This window comes from Anser anser (assembly GCF_964211835.1).
Source record: "Anser anser genome assembly, chromosome: 25".
NCBI classification, from domain to species: domain Eukaryota; kingdom Metazoa; phylum Chordata; class Aves; order Anseriformes; family Anatidae; genus Anser; species Anser anser.
In genome coordinates, this window is record NC_139746.1 from 4,630,378 (window position 1) to 4,643,762 (window position 13,385).

At 58.3% G+C, this 13,385-nt stretch overlaps 2 protein-coding genes across 3 annotated transcripts; both read left to right on the forward strand.

Moving 5' to 3' along the window:
- Positions 1-2,014: 2,014 nt before the first annotated feature.
- On the forward strand, positions 2,015-5,885 carry CD320 (CD320 molecule). 2 transcript variants are annotated; one of them, XM_083810878.1, is made up of 4 exons: positions 2,050-2,539; positions 3,611-3,688; positions 4,043-4,194; positions 4,606-5,885. In XM_083810878.1, the coding sequence occupies exons 1-3, from the start codon at positions 2,095-2,097 to the stop codon at positions 4,189-4,191; spliced, it is 672 nt and encodes a 223-aa protein (XP_083667004.1). In that variant the 5' UTR covers positions 2,050-2,094; the 3' UTR covers positions 4,192-4,194; positions 4,606-5,885. The 2 variants fall into 2 exon arrangements, with proteins under 2 accessions (XP_083667005.1, XP_083667004.1); XM_083810879.1 differs by lacking the exon at positions 4,043-4,194 and having other exon boundaries at positions 2,015-2,539.
- A 2,368-nt stretch (positions 5,886-8,253) lies between these two features.
- Positions 8,254-12,515, forward strand: LOC310886345 (potassium voltage-gated channel subfamily V member 2-like). Its single transcript, XM_083810835.1, has 2 exons — positions 8,254-10,177; positions 12,224-12,515. The coding sequence occupies exons 1-2, from the start codon at positions 8,927-8,929 to the stop codon at positions 12,494-12,496; spliced, it is 1,524 nt and encodes a 507-aa protein (XP_083666961.1). The 5' UTR covers positions 8,254-8,926; the 3' UTR covers positions 12,497-12,515.
- Positions 12,516-13,385: the final 870 nt, after the last annotated feature.

Here is a 13,385-nt window from a genome sequence, read left to right on the forward strand (position 1 = left end):
GTCAGAGCTGAACAAAGCGTGCCTGTAGCTGCAAAGGACCTGATGATTTTATTTTCTGGTAAGAAACATTAACTAGTCTATGGCACTGTTTGGTTCCCATCTGCCTCAGTCATGCTCAGGATGGATTTAGCCTCCATCAGCTCATCCTGCCGCTACTCCCTTAAGGCTGTGATCTGTGAGAAATGGTTGATACAGATTTTGGTCTGAAGCTTCGCCTTGTAGCATGCCAGGCTCTTTGTGATACTTTGTGTGTGTTGGTTCAAAGGAGTCCAGCTGCTTCCTTTCACTTCCCAAGCCAATTGTTAACAGTCAGCAGAGAAGATCATTTCTGGCTCACGCAGCAAGCACCTTGTCCCCTGCTCAGCCTGCCCTGCTGCAATGACACGCATTTCAGCCACAGAGCACCCACCTGGGGGTGGTCCTGCCCATCCCCAGGGACAGCTGATTTGCCAGGCTTGTGCCGTGATGTTGCCGTGAGCTCTGCAGATTATTCTACAGCAAGTATATCTATTTTCCTGCAGCTGCTCGAAGATGCTGGAAGATTGCTGACAGGGTTATGCTGGGTCTTTGAAAAGTCAGTTGTCTGAATACATTAGTTGTATCCCACTGTCTTGACAGGACCAGCCAACAGAGCTTAAAAAATCATACACACAGTTGACAAGGGAAGACCGATGTCATCTCCCTGGACTTCTGTAAGGCCTTTGACACAGTCCCACATGACATCCTGGTCTCCAAATTGGGGAGAGGTGGATTTGAAGGGTGGACCTTTCAGTGGATAAGGAGCTGGCTTGAAGGTCGCACCCAGAGAGGGGTGGTCAATGGCTCTATGTCCAGGTGGAGGCTGGGGACGAGCGGTGTCCCTCAGGGGTCTGTCCTGGGACTGGTGCTGTTTAATATCTTTAACAGTGACACAGATAAAGGGATCAAGTGCAACCTCAGCAAGTTTGCAGATGGCACCAAGCCGAGTGGTGCAGTTGATAGAACAGAAGGAAGGGGTGCCGTCCAGAGGGACCTGGAAAACTTTATGAAAAGCCTATGAAGTCTTTACACAAGGTGCTGCACCTGGGTTGGGGCAATCTCAGCCATGAGCATGGACTTGGAGAAGAGCTCATTGAGAGCAGCCCTGCAGAGAAGGACCTGGGGGCTCTGGTGGACGAAAAGCTTGGTATGAGCCAGCAGTGTGAGCTTGCAGCCCCGAAAGCCAGCTGCATCCTGGGCTGCATCAACACAGGAGTGACCAGCAGGTGGAGGGAGGTGATTGTGCCCCTCTGCTCTGCCCTTGTGAGGCCCCACCTGGAGTGCTGCAGCGAGGTCTGGGCCCCCAGCACACGAAGGACGTGGGGCTGTCAGAGCGGGTCCCGAGGAGGGCCGCGAAGATGATCAAGGGGCTGGAGCACCTCTCCTGTGAAGGAAGGCTGAGAGAGCTGGGGACGTTCAGCCTGGAGAAGAGAAGGCTCCGGGGTGACCTCGCTGCAGCTTTTCAGTACTTGAAGGGGGCTTATGAAAAGACGGAGAGCGACTTTTAGCTTGGGCAGATAGCGACAGGACAAGTTGGAAGGGCTTTAGACTAAAAGAGGGGAGACTTAGATGAGATGTTTGGAGGAAATCCATCCCTCGGAGGGCGGTGAGGCGCTGTCACAGGCTGCCCACGGAAGCTGTGGGTGCCCCGTGGCGGTGCTCGAGGCCGGGCTCGGTGGGGCCCCGGGCGCCCCGTGCCGGTGGGAGGTGCCCGTGCCCGCGGCGGGGGGGTTGGGCCTGGCCGGTCCGTCCCTGAGGCCCCTTCCGACCCGAGCCGTTCGCAGAGAAGCAGCGCCCAGCACAGCCGCAGACCAACGCCGCGGCGCCTGCCGGGCAGGGACCGGCGGCCCGGGCGGAGCTCGCGGCCCCCGGGCGCTGACGGGCGGCGGCCTCCCCCGGTGCCCCCCCCCCCCCCGCCGCTGAGGGGGCGCTGAGGGGCGGGGCCGCCTGAAGGTCGCGCGCCAGTGCCGCTGGGGAGGGGGCGGAGGCTGCGCGCATGCGCCGTGCCAGCGCACGCGGCCCGCTTTATAGGCGCGCGGCGGCGGCGGCGGGCTCTGTGTGCGCGCGTGCGGCGGCATGGCGCGGCGCCTCCTGCTGCTGCTGCTGCTGCTCGTGGCGCTGCCGCCCGGGAGCGGTGAGAGCGGGCGGGCGGGGCCCAGCCGCGCCGCGCTCCCCTCGCTCCCCTCCTCCCCATTGGCTCCCGCCGCGCGCTCCCCGCGCACGCCCTCGGCTCTCATTGGCTGGCGCCGCCGGCGCCTCAGGTGCGCGCCGCGGGCGGGCTGCGGGGGCCTCGCCTCAGGGGAGGACGGGGACGGGGCCGGGCGGGCTCTGGCGGCGCCCCTCAGCCCCGGCCCCGGCCCCGCGGGCTGCCCCCCCGGGCTGTTCCGCTGCGAGGAGCCGCGCGGCGAGTGCTTCCCCCGCGAGTGGATCTGCGACGGCCACCCCGACTGCCTGGACGAGCGCGACGAGCGGGGCTGCGAGGCCAGCGGGAGCCCGGCGGGGCCGGGCGCCGGCAGCGCAGGTGCGGGGCGGGGGGGGGGGGGGCGAGGGGCTGCGGGCCCTGCTGGGGCGGGGGGGGGCGGGGGGGGGGCGAGGCGGCCCCGGTCCGAGGGGGTGTTAGCCCCTCTGGGGCCGTCCCGGTCATCGCAGCGGGCCTCGGGCGGTGTTTGGGGTTCGGGCGGAGGGAGCCCCACCTGAACTTCCTTCCGGGCAGCCAGCGCTCAGCACCCCAGGGCCCCCTCGGGAAGTGCCTCTGAAGAGGTTTCTTCCCCGGGACGTGGCTCTGGCTGCCTCGGAACCAGCCGCTGCCACGAGGCTCTGCTGAGGGAAGTCAGAGAATCACCGAATGGTTTGGGTTGGAAGGGACCTTACAGACCACCTGGTTCCAACCCCCGCCATGGGCAGGGATGCCTCCCGCTAAATTTGGTTGCTCAAAGCCCCATCCGGCCTGGCCTTGAACACTTCAATTGGTGGGGCACCCACAGCTTAGGTACTGGCAGGCCACTGTAAGTTCTCTCCAGAGCTTTATTTTCTCCAGGCTGAATAACTCCAACTCCCTCAGCGTGTCCTCAGAGGAGAGCTGCTCCAGCCCCTTGATTATCTTGGTGACCCTCCTCTGGACTCATGCTAATACGTCCCTGTCCTTCTTGTGCTGGGGGCCTCAGTGCTGAAAACAAGGCTCCAGGTGGGGTCTCACAGGAGCAGAGCAGAGGGGGGGCAATCCCCTCCCTTGCCCTGCTGGCCATGCCGCTTTTAATACAGCCCAGGATACGGCTGGCTTTCTGTGCTGCAAGCACACATTGCTGGCTCATGTTGAACTTCTCGTCCACCAGCACTGGTTGCTTTATTGGCTTTGTCTTCTCTTACCCTAACAGTCTTCCCTGCCTAAGAGGGGTGAGGAAAATTTCCTAGCTTTCTCCTATTGTGTGGACTAACAGTAACAGGAGATAAGGCTTTGCTTCAAGCAATACGAACCTGTTGGCACACTTAGGGTGAACTGGGAACTCGGTCAGGTTTGGACTGGAGGCTGTTTTGAATGCTGATCTTAAGGTGACTGGGAAACCTGATGGACTTCTTGTTTTTCTCATCACAGAGGCTTCAGCTACCCCAGTGCCTGGGCACACTCTGCCATCGAGGAGTCAAGGCTGCACGTGGGTGTTGATTATTGCAGGTATGTGAGGCTTGGAGTGCTGCACGTGGTTTTGGCTCAGGTTTAGGCCATAACTGACTTTTCTAATGACATTTATTCCAGACCAGCATCAGTAGCTGTGTTCTGTGGGCTTGGAGGCTTAGGGGAGGCTGTACGCCATGGCTTGAGCACTTCTGGAGCTCTGACTTGGACAAATTGTGCCTTCCCCTTGGAAAGGCATCTTGTTCCCTGCGGTCTGACACTAACACTTCCGTGCTGTCTGTGCGTTATCCTTCAGGAAGATGCTGATCTCTGATTGTTGAGCATCAGAGCCTGGTGCTGATGTCCAGACCAGGTGCAGTGAGTGGTTCTCTGCTTGTGCACTCTTCTCTTTAGCGCTCCTGAGCTGCCTGGTAGCTGTGGGTGGTATCGTTGCATGGGTCCAGTCCAAAGCAAAAAGCAGGTCTGACATCTTCAGTCTTGAAGAAGCATCAACTGAAGAACAGTTGATATCTGACAAGAGCCAGGCAGGCTTATTTTCCTGAAAGGTATGTTCCTTGCACCCCACGTGCTCTGTGTGCGAGAGGGAGAAATGCCACCTTGCCCTGTTCCTGGCCTCTAGAGCTTCCCCCTCCGAGGTAGCTCTTCCCAGTTCTTCCTGCTGCTGGTCAGCCACGTGCTCGGGCTTTCGGTTTGCCCTGAAGCAGCAGAACTCTCCCCTTCCCTTCTTTCCTCGCAACCAGGCATGAGGACTCCTGTTTGACTGCAGGGATCGTTATTGCACAACCTAATCTGAGAAAATGCTGGCTTCTTTCAGTAGTCTCGTGACCTGAGCACTCGTGGAAAGATTTTAATTTTCTGGTGTAGATTTTCTTCTTCCACTCCATACAAACTGAAGTAACACTAGATTTCTGGGCTAAAGGACTGTCAATAACCAGGTGTTTCTTTTCCTGTAACAGGGATCTTTTGCTGCGAAGCGATAAGGTGGGACTAAGTTCACTTCCCTCTCACTCATCACAGAAGCTGACTGAATTTGCACATTAAGCTCTCCAACCTGGTTTGTTATTACACAAGAACGCTCTCCTTGGAAATGGGTCTGAGGTTGTGCAACTACTTTTGCACTGGAAATCGAACAGGACCTTCCGTGGCGCTGTGAAATCACCCCTCATAAAGGTGACAAATTCCCTCATTGTTCTTGCCCGCAAGGATTGTTAACACGGCTTCTCATCAGCGTGGCCTTGGACCCAAAGACTTTATTCTCCGTGAGACTAGAGGTGCAGTGCCAGGTGCTCCTGTTTTCTTCCCCTTCCAAACAAGAGCCTTTTGTTGCCTGCCCCGTTCTGCCTGGATTTTGTCAGGTGTCGGGGAGTGGAAGCTTTCTCACCCCTTTCAGTAGGAGCTCACTGAATCTGCACAGATCAGACATACGCTCTGTGTTCACGCTGGTGTTTCGATGCTGTTCCATCCAACGTGCCGTCTGACAGGCCAGCCACAGGGATGGAAAAAATCTCCCTGTCCACCTGAGCTCTGCGTGCTGCGCTGTCACCCCGAGACAGCGCGGGGCAGGCAGCACCTCAGCACACTCCTTGCCAGCAAGGATCCCGCCCCCTGCAGAGCAGCACCTTCCCCCCGGTGCTGGATTCTGGATGTCGTTTCTCTAATGTTAGAGGTGTCATCCGTGGGCCTCTTTTGCTGGAGGTTCTGAGTGTCTGGTGTCTTTTGTTTTCGGCTTGAAACAACTGGTGTCTTGGCTCAAATGCCGTTGCCTCCGCTTTGTGGCGTGCGTAACTGTTTGTGCCTGGCTCAGGGTTGTGCACTTTTGAGAAGAACTGACAGCATCAGAGGAGATTACCGAGCAGTGCCTCTAATTCAGCGCTGACCTCTCTTCCACGTATTCCTTGCACAAGTGTTTAATGTGTGTAAAAGACAAAAAGCTGCTGCCTTGTCTGTTGCGCTCTGTGCCTTGAGGTGAGAACCTGGCTTGCCATGCAAACTCTTGCCATCAGCCTTAGAGCTCTTGCTCTTGGATAGCGTGCAAGGGTGCAGCTGTAACTCACGTGAGAAACTTCTCTGTGAGGTATTGGAGTACTGGGCTATGCCAGAATGGTTATTTTTAGTACCGAGAGGTCGTTTGCAAGGGTACACACAACCTTGTCTCTGTTCCGTAGGGACAATTGGAGATAGCTGTCGGTGAATGACACAGGAAAATAAAGAACTTGAAACTGTAATGACATCTCAATTTGTGTTGTGTTTTTTTTTTTTTCTTGGGTTTGTGCATTTGTTCAAATTCTGTAATTGGGAGACTGGGACCTGGGTCAGTTTTGAATTGTCACGTCCTGGGCAAGAGGACTTGGGGAGGGTGGATTGGCATGGACAGACAGGGAAAGCAGGTGCCGCCGTGTCTGCGTGGCCCTGAGGAGACTCCAACACACACCGCCTGTACTGGGAAAATGAAATAAAACGAAATACAGGCCTGGAAAAGAGAGAATGGAGCGGGTGGACGTGGGAAACACAGCTGGCACTTGCACTGGGGTGCTACTGCGGAGCAGGTGACAAGGGAGAGGCTTGGACAAGAACAAGATGGGAAAGCAAGACTGCGTGAGCTCGTTCCTTTTCCGTTAGAGCAAATGCAAGCTGGGGCGCCCAGCAGAGCGGGAAGGTGCTTCAGAAATCCCAGCAGGACAGCGAGGGCTGTTACTGCGATAGCTCAGTGGCTGGTGGTGGCAGGGCCATGTGGCAGAGGTCAGCTGTCACCAGCCTGTCCCCGATCATCCTCTTAGCTTGAGCTCCTGAGCTGAGCCTTGCTGTCCTGTTACGCCGGGCAGAGCCGCTTGCTGGGTGCAAGGGGGGCAAGGCTGGTGTGTGAACTCCAGAGGGGCAGCCTCTTCCCACCGCAGGGTCTCGCCGGCTCTGCGTACTGAGCTTTGAGTGTTTCAAGCTTGGAAAAAAGCCTGTGTTTGTGGGCCTTGTACAAAAACTCGGAGCATGTCTGAGACAGTAACTTCCCTTCTTCTGTCCCATGCCAGAAGCGTTTTTATTGTCCTAATCTCCAGGCTCAAAGACTTCAATTGTTGTGCAGTCCGAGCTGCCTTTCAGCCTGATAGCAGCTTTGTGCTTCGGGTCTCTGCGTTTTGAAGTCACAGAATGGTTTGGGTTGGAAGGGACCTCAAAGCCCACCCTGTCCCACCCCTGTCGTGGGCACAACCCCACCAGCCCAGGCTGCCCCCAGCCCCTTTCCTCCTGGTTTCCATCTGTCACGTTGTGCATGGAGCTCCGCTGCTTTACCAGGCTGTCCTGTGCAAAGGGGATGTGGACTTCCTCCTCCTCCAGTGTCTGGCAGCAGCCGCGGTGATCCCCACAGCTGGGGGGCACTGCCAGGGATGGGGCCCCCGCAACTCCTCGGGGCAGCCTCAGCCAGGGCTTCACCGGCCTCGGGGAAGAATTTCTTCCCAACAGCTCATCTAAACCTACCCTCTTTTAATTTAAATCCATCGCCCCTTGTCCTGGCACTACACCCCCTGACAAAGAGCTTTCCTGCAGCCCCTTTAGGCACTGGCAGGCTGCTGTAAGGTCTCCCTGGAGCCTTCTCTTCTCCAGGCTGAACACCCCCAACTCCCTCAGCCTGTCCTCAGAGGAGAGCTGCTCCAGCCCCTTGATCATCTTGGTGACCCTCCTCTGGACTCATGCTAATACGTGCCTGTCCTTCTTGTGCTGGGGGCCCCAGAGCTGAACGCAGGGCTCCTGGTGGGGTCTCACGAGAGCAGAGCAGAGGGGGACAATCCCCTCCCTCGCCCTGCTGGCCACGCTGCTTTAGATGCAGCCCAGGATACGGCTGGCTTTCTGGGCTGCAAGCACGCACTGCTGGCTCATGTTGCGTTTTTCATCCACCAGTCCCCTCAAGCCCTTCTCCACGGGGCTGCTCGCCATCCGTTTGTCAGCCGCGATGTTTGGGATTGTCCTGACCCAGGTGCAGCACCTTGCACTCGGCCCCCTTGAGGTTCCTGGAGTTCAGGAAGCATTTGTACAGCGCTCTCAGCAATAGGGTTTGATTTTTGGGTGGTCCTGTGTGAAGGCAGGAGGTGGATTAGACGATCCTTGTGAGTCCCTTCCAACCCAGGGTATTCTCTGTGGGCCCACTGCTCCAGCCCCTCCAGGTCCCTCGGCGGCATCCCTTCCTCCTGGGTCAGCTGCACCGCTTGGCTGGGTGTCACCCGCAGACACGCTGGTCTGTCACTGACGGAGATATTGACCAGCACCGGTCCCCGTGCAGACCCCCGAGGAACACTGCTCATCACTGGTCGGCACCTGGACGTCGAGCTGTCGACCGCACCTCCTGGGTGCGGCGTGTTTCATGGGCTGACGTAGGGTCGTGTGCCTGGCTAAGACAGAAGGATGGACCTACTGCTGTTAACTTTGCCGCCCGTTTACCCTAAAATCTGAAGGATTAATTCCTTCTCTTCGGTTCCTAAAGGTTAGGGGGACCTTTCGCTGCATACTTTGTTTTCCAGTGTCTCATTCCATGTTCACCCTCCTGCTGATGGAATAACGGGGCTGAAGGCAGGTGTGATGGGCAAGTGGCACAGGGCAGCAGTGCAGGAGGAGCTTGCCACACTGGGGGCCACGTGGGCACTGCCTGGAGGGCGGATGGTGCCTTCACCTCGAAATCTGCACGGGGGTGGTTGAGGAATGAGCTGGGACGTAGCGACCGTTCCGCTTCTATGACAGCTGACGGGGCAGGGGTAGCTGCATTAACGCTCGTGCTTAATGAAGGACTGATGCCAAGAGCAGCATCTGCTGTGGGGATACAAAGCTGATACAAATCTCATGCATCTGCACTGTTGCGCCCCTGGCAAGGGAGGCGTTCGGTGTCAAATCAAGGCAAGCTCACGCTCTCACTTCAGCTCGCTGTAGTGGATGCAGTGCTTGGAAATGGGGCAACATGCCAAACACAAACGACTAACGAGGAGAATAAGGAAAAAGAGAAGAGCAGAGCTGGAAATAGTTCCTTATGTAAAGGGTTAATGCTTCAATCTCATTATTGTCTTAAGGAGCGGACACTTCGCTGCCTCCAGCTCCTACGGTGCAAACCGCAATCTGATAAGCAATCGGCTTTGGGAACCTGGCAGGTGCCACGTGGCGCCGTGACCCGGCCGGTGCCCCTCAGGCAGCAACTCCCCGCTGCTCCTCTGAGCTCCAAGCCTGGTGGGAGCGGTCCCGTGAAGCCGAAGCTGCTGTCCCACAGCCCGCAACGGGAATCGCTGCTTCAGAGGGGCAGGCACGATGAGGCAGCTGGAGAGGAGGCGTGCGAGTCTCTCTGCTGGGCTGAAGATTGGGGATCGCCGCGGCTGCTGCCGGACACTGGAGGAGGAGGAAGTCCACATCCCTTTTGCACAGGACAGCCTGGTAAAGCAGTGGAGCTCCATGCAGAACGTGACAGACGGAAACCAGGAGAAAAGCGAGATGCCCGTTCAAAGGAACAAGTACTTCCTCAACATCAACGTGGGCGGCACGTTGTTCCACATAGCGTGCAAAGTGGCAGCCCGTTATCCCGTCACCAGGCTCGGGAAGCTGGCCATTTACACAGACCCTACGAAGAAGCTGCGGCTCTGTGACGACTACTCAGTGCAGAAGAACGAGTACTTCTTTGACAGAGATCCTTCAATCTTCCACTATATCTTCCACTTCTACCGCAGCGGGGTCCTGTGGATAATGGACGAGATGTGCCCCAGTAACTTCGTGGAGGAAATCGAGTACTGGGGAATCCATCTAAAATACTCCCAGCGCTGCTGCCGGATCCTGTTTGAGGAAAAGCAAGATGAACTCAGCGAGAACCTGAAAATACAGAAGGAGCTGGAGGCAGAACTGGAGCCTCTGGAATCAGCAGAGCAGTTTGAGGGCAAATGCTTGGGGCAGTTTCGGAAGATGATCTGGAACCTCATTGAGAACCCTTACTCTTCTGTCCCAGCCAAGATCATTGCTGTCATGTCAAGCTTCTTTGTGCTCATCTCCATTGTGGGCATGACACTGAGCACGGTGGAGGAGATGAAACACAAGACAGGGAAGAAGTGGATGGAGCTGCTGGAGATGATCTGTGCCATCTTCTTCACTTCCGAGTACCTCATGCGGCTCATATCCTCCTCCAGCTTCAAGAAGTTTTTGCGGGCGGCGCTCAATGCCGTAGACCTGGTGGCCATTCTGCCATTCTACATCCAGATCCTCTTCGAAAATCTGGACGAAGGAGACACCCTTTACCATGAGGAGCTGCACCAGATGGAGAATGTGAGCAAGCTGGGCAAGGTCCTCAAGCTCATCAAGCTCATGAGGATCTTCCGCATCCTCAAGCTGGCACGCCACTCCACCGGCCTCCGGGCTTTCGGCTTCACCATGCGCCAGTGCTACCAACAGGTTTGCTGCCTCCTCCTCTTCATCGCCATGGGGGTCTTCACCTTCTCCGCCCTCATGCACTCGGTGGAACACGACGTCCCAGGCACCAACTTCACCAGTATCCCCTACGCGTGGTGGTGGGCAGCGGTAAGGTGTGAGCGCCTCTCCTCCGGAGAGGTGCGCGGTGTGGCTCTGTGGGAAGGGGCTGCCTGGGTGCTCCAGGGATTCGGCACCACCGCTGGCCAGGATGCAGGAAAGGGCCCCGCTTTCCCAGCTGCTTTGTAGTGATGGGCAAGACAGAGCCCTGCATGCTTTGAGGAAAAGAATCAGAGATTTGGACTAATCTCAGAGGCTCAAAAGTCAGCGCTAGAGCGGGTTGTTGGGACAGAGCCTGCACTAACGTAGCCTGCATTAGTGACAAGGGGGACATGGCTCGGTCTGGGCTTTCCCCGCAGTGGCAGCTGGGACCCAAGCATCTGGGTGGCTGCGGTTCGTGCTCTGCGGGCACAGGGAGAACCGCTCATCCCCGCAGCTCGTGCAGCAAAGCAGCTCACAGGACACAAGGGGACGCGCAGGGTCAGAGCTGGTGGCGCTGAGGAGGGGGACCCAGGGCTGCACGTGAGAACCCGGGGAACATGGGGAACACGGTGGCACATCCTCAGCCTGAGTCCAGAGAGGGGACACAGACCGGAGCGTGCTGCCGCTGGGGACAGGAGCCTTTGTTCGCTGCCTGCAGAGCCAGCAGCTCTGCTGAGCCGAGCACTAAAATAAACCGGGATTAATTCAGGGGTGAGGAGCAGCTAAAGCGCTGGAGAGCCAGGGGTTGTGAGGAGATTTTGATATACAGAGGAAATGATCCCTCCGATCACTTCTGCTATTTTAATTCCCCTTGGCCACCATAGGCTGCCTCCTTCAAATTCTTTCCTCCTGGAGGAAGTGCCTCTTAACAAAATCAGCCCATCTGGGTTTTTTAATGCTGGGAGGTTCCTGAATGGCTGCTCCCAACCCTGGGCTGCGTCTCTCCATGCAAAGTCCAAACCCTTCTGCCTCAGCTCTCGATGTGGCCCATGGCTCTGCTCCCCTCACCCCAATGCGGCTCCTTGGGATGTGTCTCTGGGCAGTGCCTGCATTTCCCTTGAAAGGAGCATCCGGGAAGCTTCGTCCCTGTGGGACTGGGCAGGTTACAGCCAGGAAGGGCCGGGGCCGCTGCTCCCTGGGGGCAGGAAGCTCCGACAGACAGTCTGGCTGCTGAGAAAGTTCAGCTCAGTGATGTCCTGCTGCTTTTGAAGAGATGCACAGCAAGGGGAGGAGGGAGCAGGAGAGCTTGCCTCCGGTCTCTGCAGCTGGGGCCTCATCCAGCACCTTCCTCAGGATCATGGGGCCCACCTGGCTGGCAGGCTGCAGCCCGTGGGGCTGGGCTCAGAACCTCAGCAAGTGTCACTGACAGCGGGGTGAGGGTCCCAGGGTGCAGCCCCCCACCCTGCTGCTTGCCTGGCCGGGGCACCCTGCTCTGCTGCCTCGCATGAAGCATCCCCACGCCCGTGTGGCTCCCTCCCGTCTGGACCAGGGCTGCATTTGCCCCAGTGCGGGAGAAGGCAACAGGTTTCTGAACCAGGCACCGGTTTATGGACACTCGGGGCTGTTTCCCTGCCCTGGTCTGCAGCTGTCCCCAAGGAGTTTGGGGGAAGGGAATCCCCCAGATCCTTGCTGCACTTAGTTGTCAGCACGGAGCAGGGCCAGTAGGGTGTCATCCCTTCCCTCGTCCCCGCAGCCCAAGCCCTGCTTCATAGGCTCCTTTTCCCAAGCAAACCCAAGCTCAAATACCAGCTCCTGCCCCAGCCCACGGCAGCCTGCACCAAAGCATCCCCAGCCGCAGGGAGAGGGCCCTGGATGGGTCGGGGAGAGGTGAAGGAGCAGGGCAGGGGAAGAGCCCAGCTGGCTTTGCCATGAGGGTGCAGCAGTCCGGGGGTGCAGCAGTCCGTGCTGGAGCTGGTGCACGGGGGGGCTCGTGGCCCCAGGCCATGGCCATGCAGGCTGCTGGAGCGGGGACAGCTGAGCTGGCTGCAAACGTGGTGCAGAGCAGTTCCTGGGTGATTCCCAGATCCTGCACAGGGGAAGAGCAAGGTGGGTCCCCGCATTGCCAGGTGGAGCCTGCACGGCACGTAGTAGCGCTCCTTTCTATTCCTCTCCCAGGTCAGCCTCTCCACCGTGGGCTATGGAGACACCGTGCCTGACACGGTGCTTGGCAGGATGGTGGCGTTTGGCTGCATCTCCTTTGGCATCATCCTCAACGGCATGCCCATCTCCATCCTCTACAACAAGTTTTCTGACTACTATGCCAAGCTGAAGGCCCACGAGAACGAGACCAGCCTCTCCCTCAAGCTCTCCAGGAGGCTCCGCATCAAGGAGCGAGTTCTGCGGAAGCTGTCGGAGTGCTGCAGAGCTGACCCCCGCTGCCACCACTGACCACCAGCCCCGCACTTCCCAGTGTCCTTCCCACCGAGCCCGCTGCCCTTTCCAGCGCCCAGCGGTGCCGCAGGGGCACAGGGAGGGCTCCGGGTGCTGCTGGGCTGGGAGCCGCGGGCGCTGGCCACGCTGGGGTGCGGAGCTGGCAGCCGGAGCATCCCCGGGAACAGACCTTTAATAAACCAGGCCAGAATGGTTCATCGGCCAGCCACTTCGTGTTAAGTGAGTGAGCTGCTCGTGCTCAGGGGTGAGCAGTGAGCTGAATTACCCCCACTTTTCAGCACGCCAGTATGTCTGAGGAGGTGCTTTGCTCTTCCCTTGAAGTACGGCACAGATTTATGACCATACAGAAACCGCCTTGTGCTGCTCGGAGTGCACGGCCGGGGCAGCAGGACTTAGCCTTGTCCTGCTGGGGCAATTGGCTGGGCAGGGGGCAAGGAGTGGACATCTCCCTGGGGGCTCATGACCCCCTCTCCTGCCCACGGGTGGGAGGAGGTGAGCCTGGCTGCAGGTTGGTTTCGGGTGTGTGACCACGTCCTGATGGGCTCGTGGGGGAGGACCCCCCCCCTTTCCCAAGGGGAATGGGGAGAGGGGCCCCAGGCGGGTGCTGGGAGCAGGTGGTGGCAGGGAAAGGCCGCCAGCCATGGGTGCTGCTTTTGGGCAAGCAGCGGGGAGGAAACTGGTGCCTACCTGCTGGGGTGGGACTTGGTCACTGGCAAGGTGAGCTTGGAGGTGCTGGGGGTGGGGGTGCCGGTGTCTGGGGCTCTGGTTAAGCTCATGCTGCAGTGAAACGGTTGGGAGGAGGCAAGACGGGCACGCCTGCAGCTGCCCTGAGCCCCAGCACCCACCCCTGCTCCGCAGGGATCCCCCCACCACGGCATCTGGCTGA

Excerpts from the sequence above, each read along its gene's own strand:
- CD320 (XM_083810878.1), top strand. The coding sequence starts at position 2,095 with ATGGCGCGGCGCCTCCTGCTGCTGCTGCTGCTGCTCGTGGCGCTGCCG. Across the intron at positions 2,540-3,610 it reads GCCGGGCGCCGGCAGCGCAG|AGGCTTCAGCTACCCCAGTG; the intron begins GTGCGGGGCGGG and ends TTCTCATCACAG. Across the intron at positions 3,689-4,042 it reads GTGGGTGTTGATTATTGCAG|CGCTCCTGAGCTGCCTGGTA; the intron begins GTATGTGAGGCT and ends TCTTCTCTTTAG.
- LOC310886345 (XM_083810835.1), top strand. The coding sequence starts at position 8,927 with ATGAGGCAGCTGGAGAGGAGGCGTGCGAGTCTCTCTGCTGGGCTGAAG. Across the intron at positions 10,178-12,223 it reads ACGCGTGGTGGTGGGCAGCG|GTCAGCCTCTCCACCGTGGG; the intron begins GTAAGGTGTGAG and ends TTCCTCTCCCAG.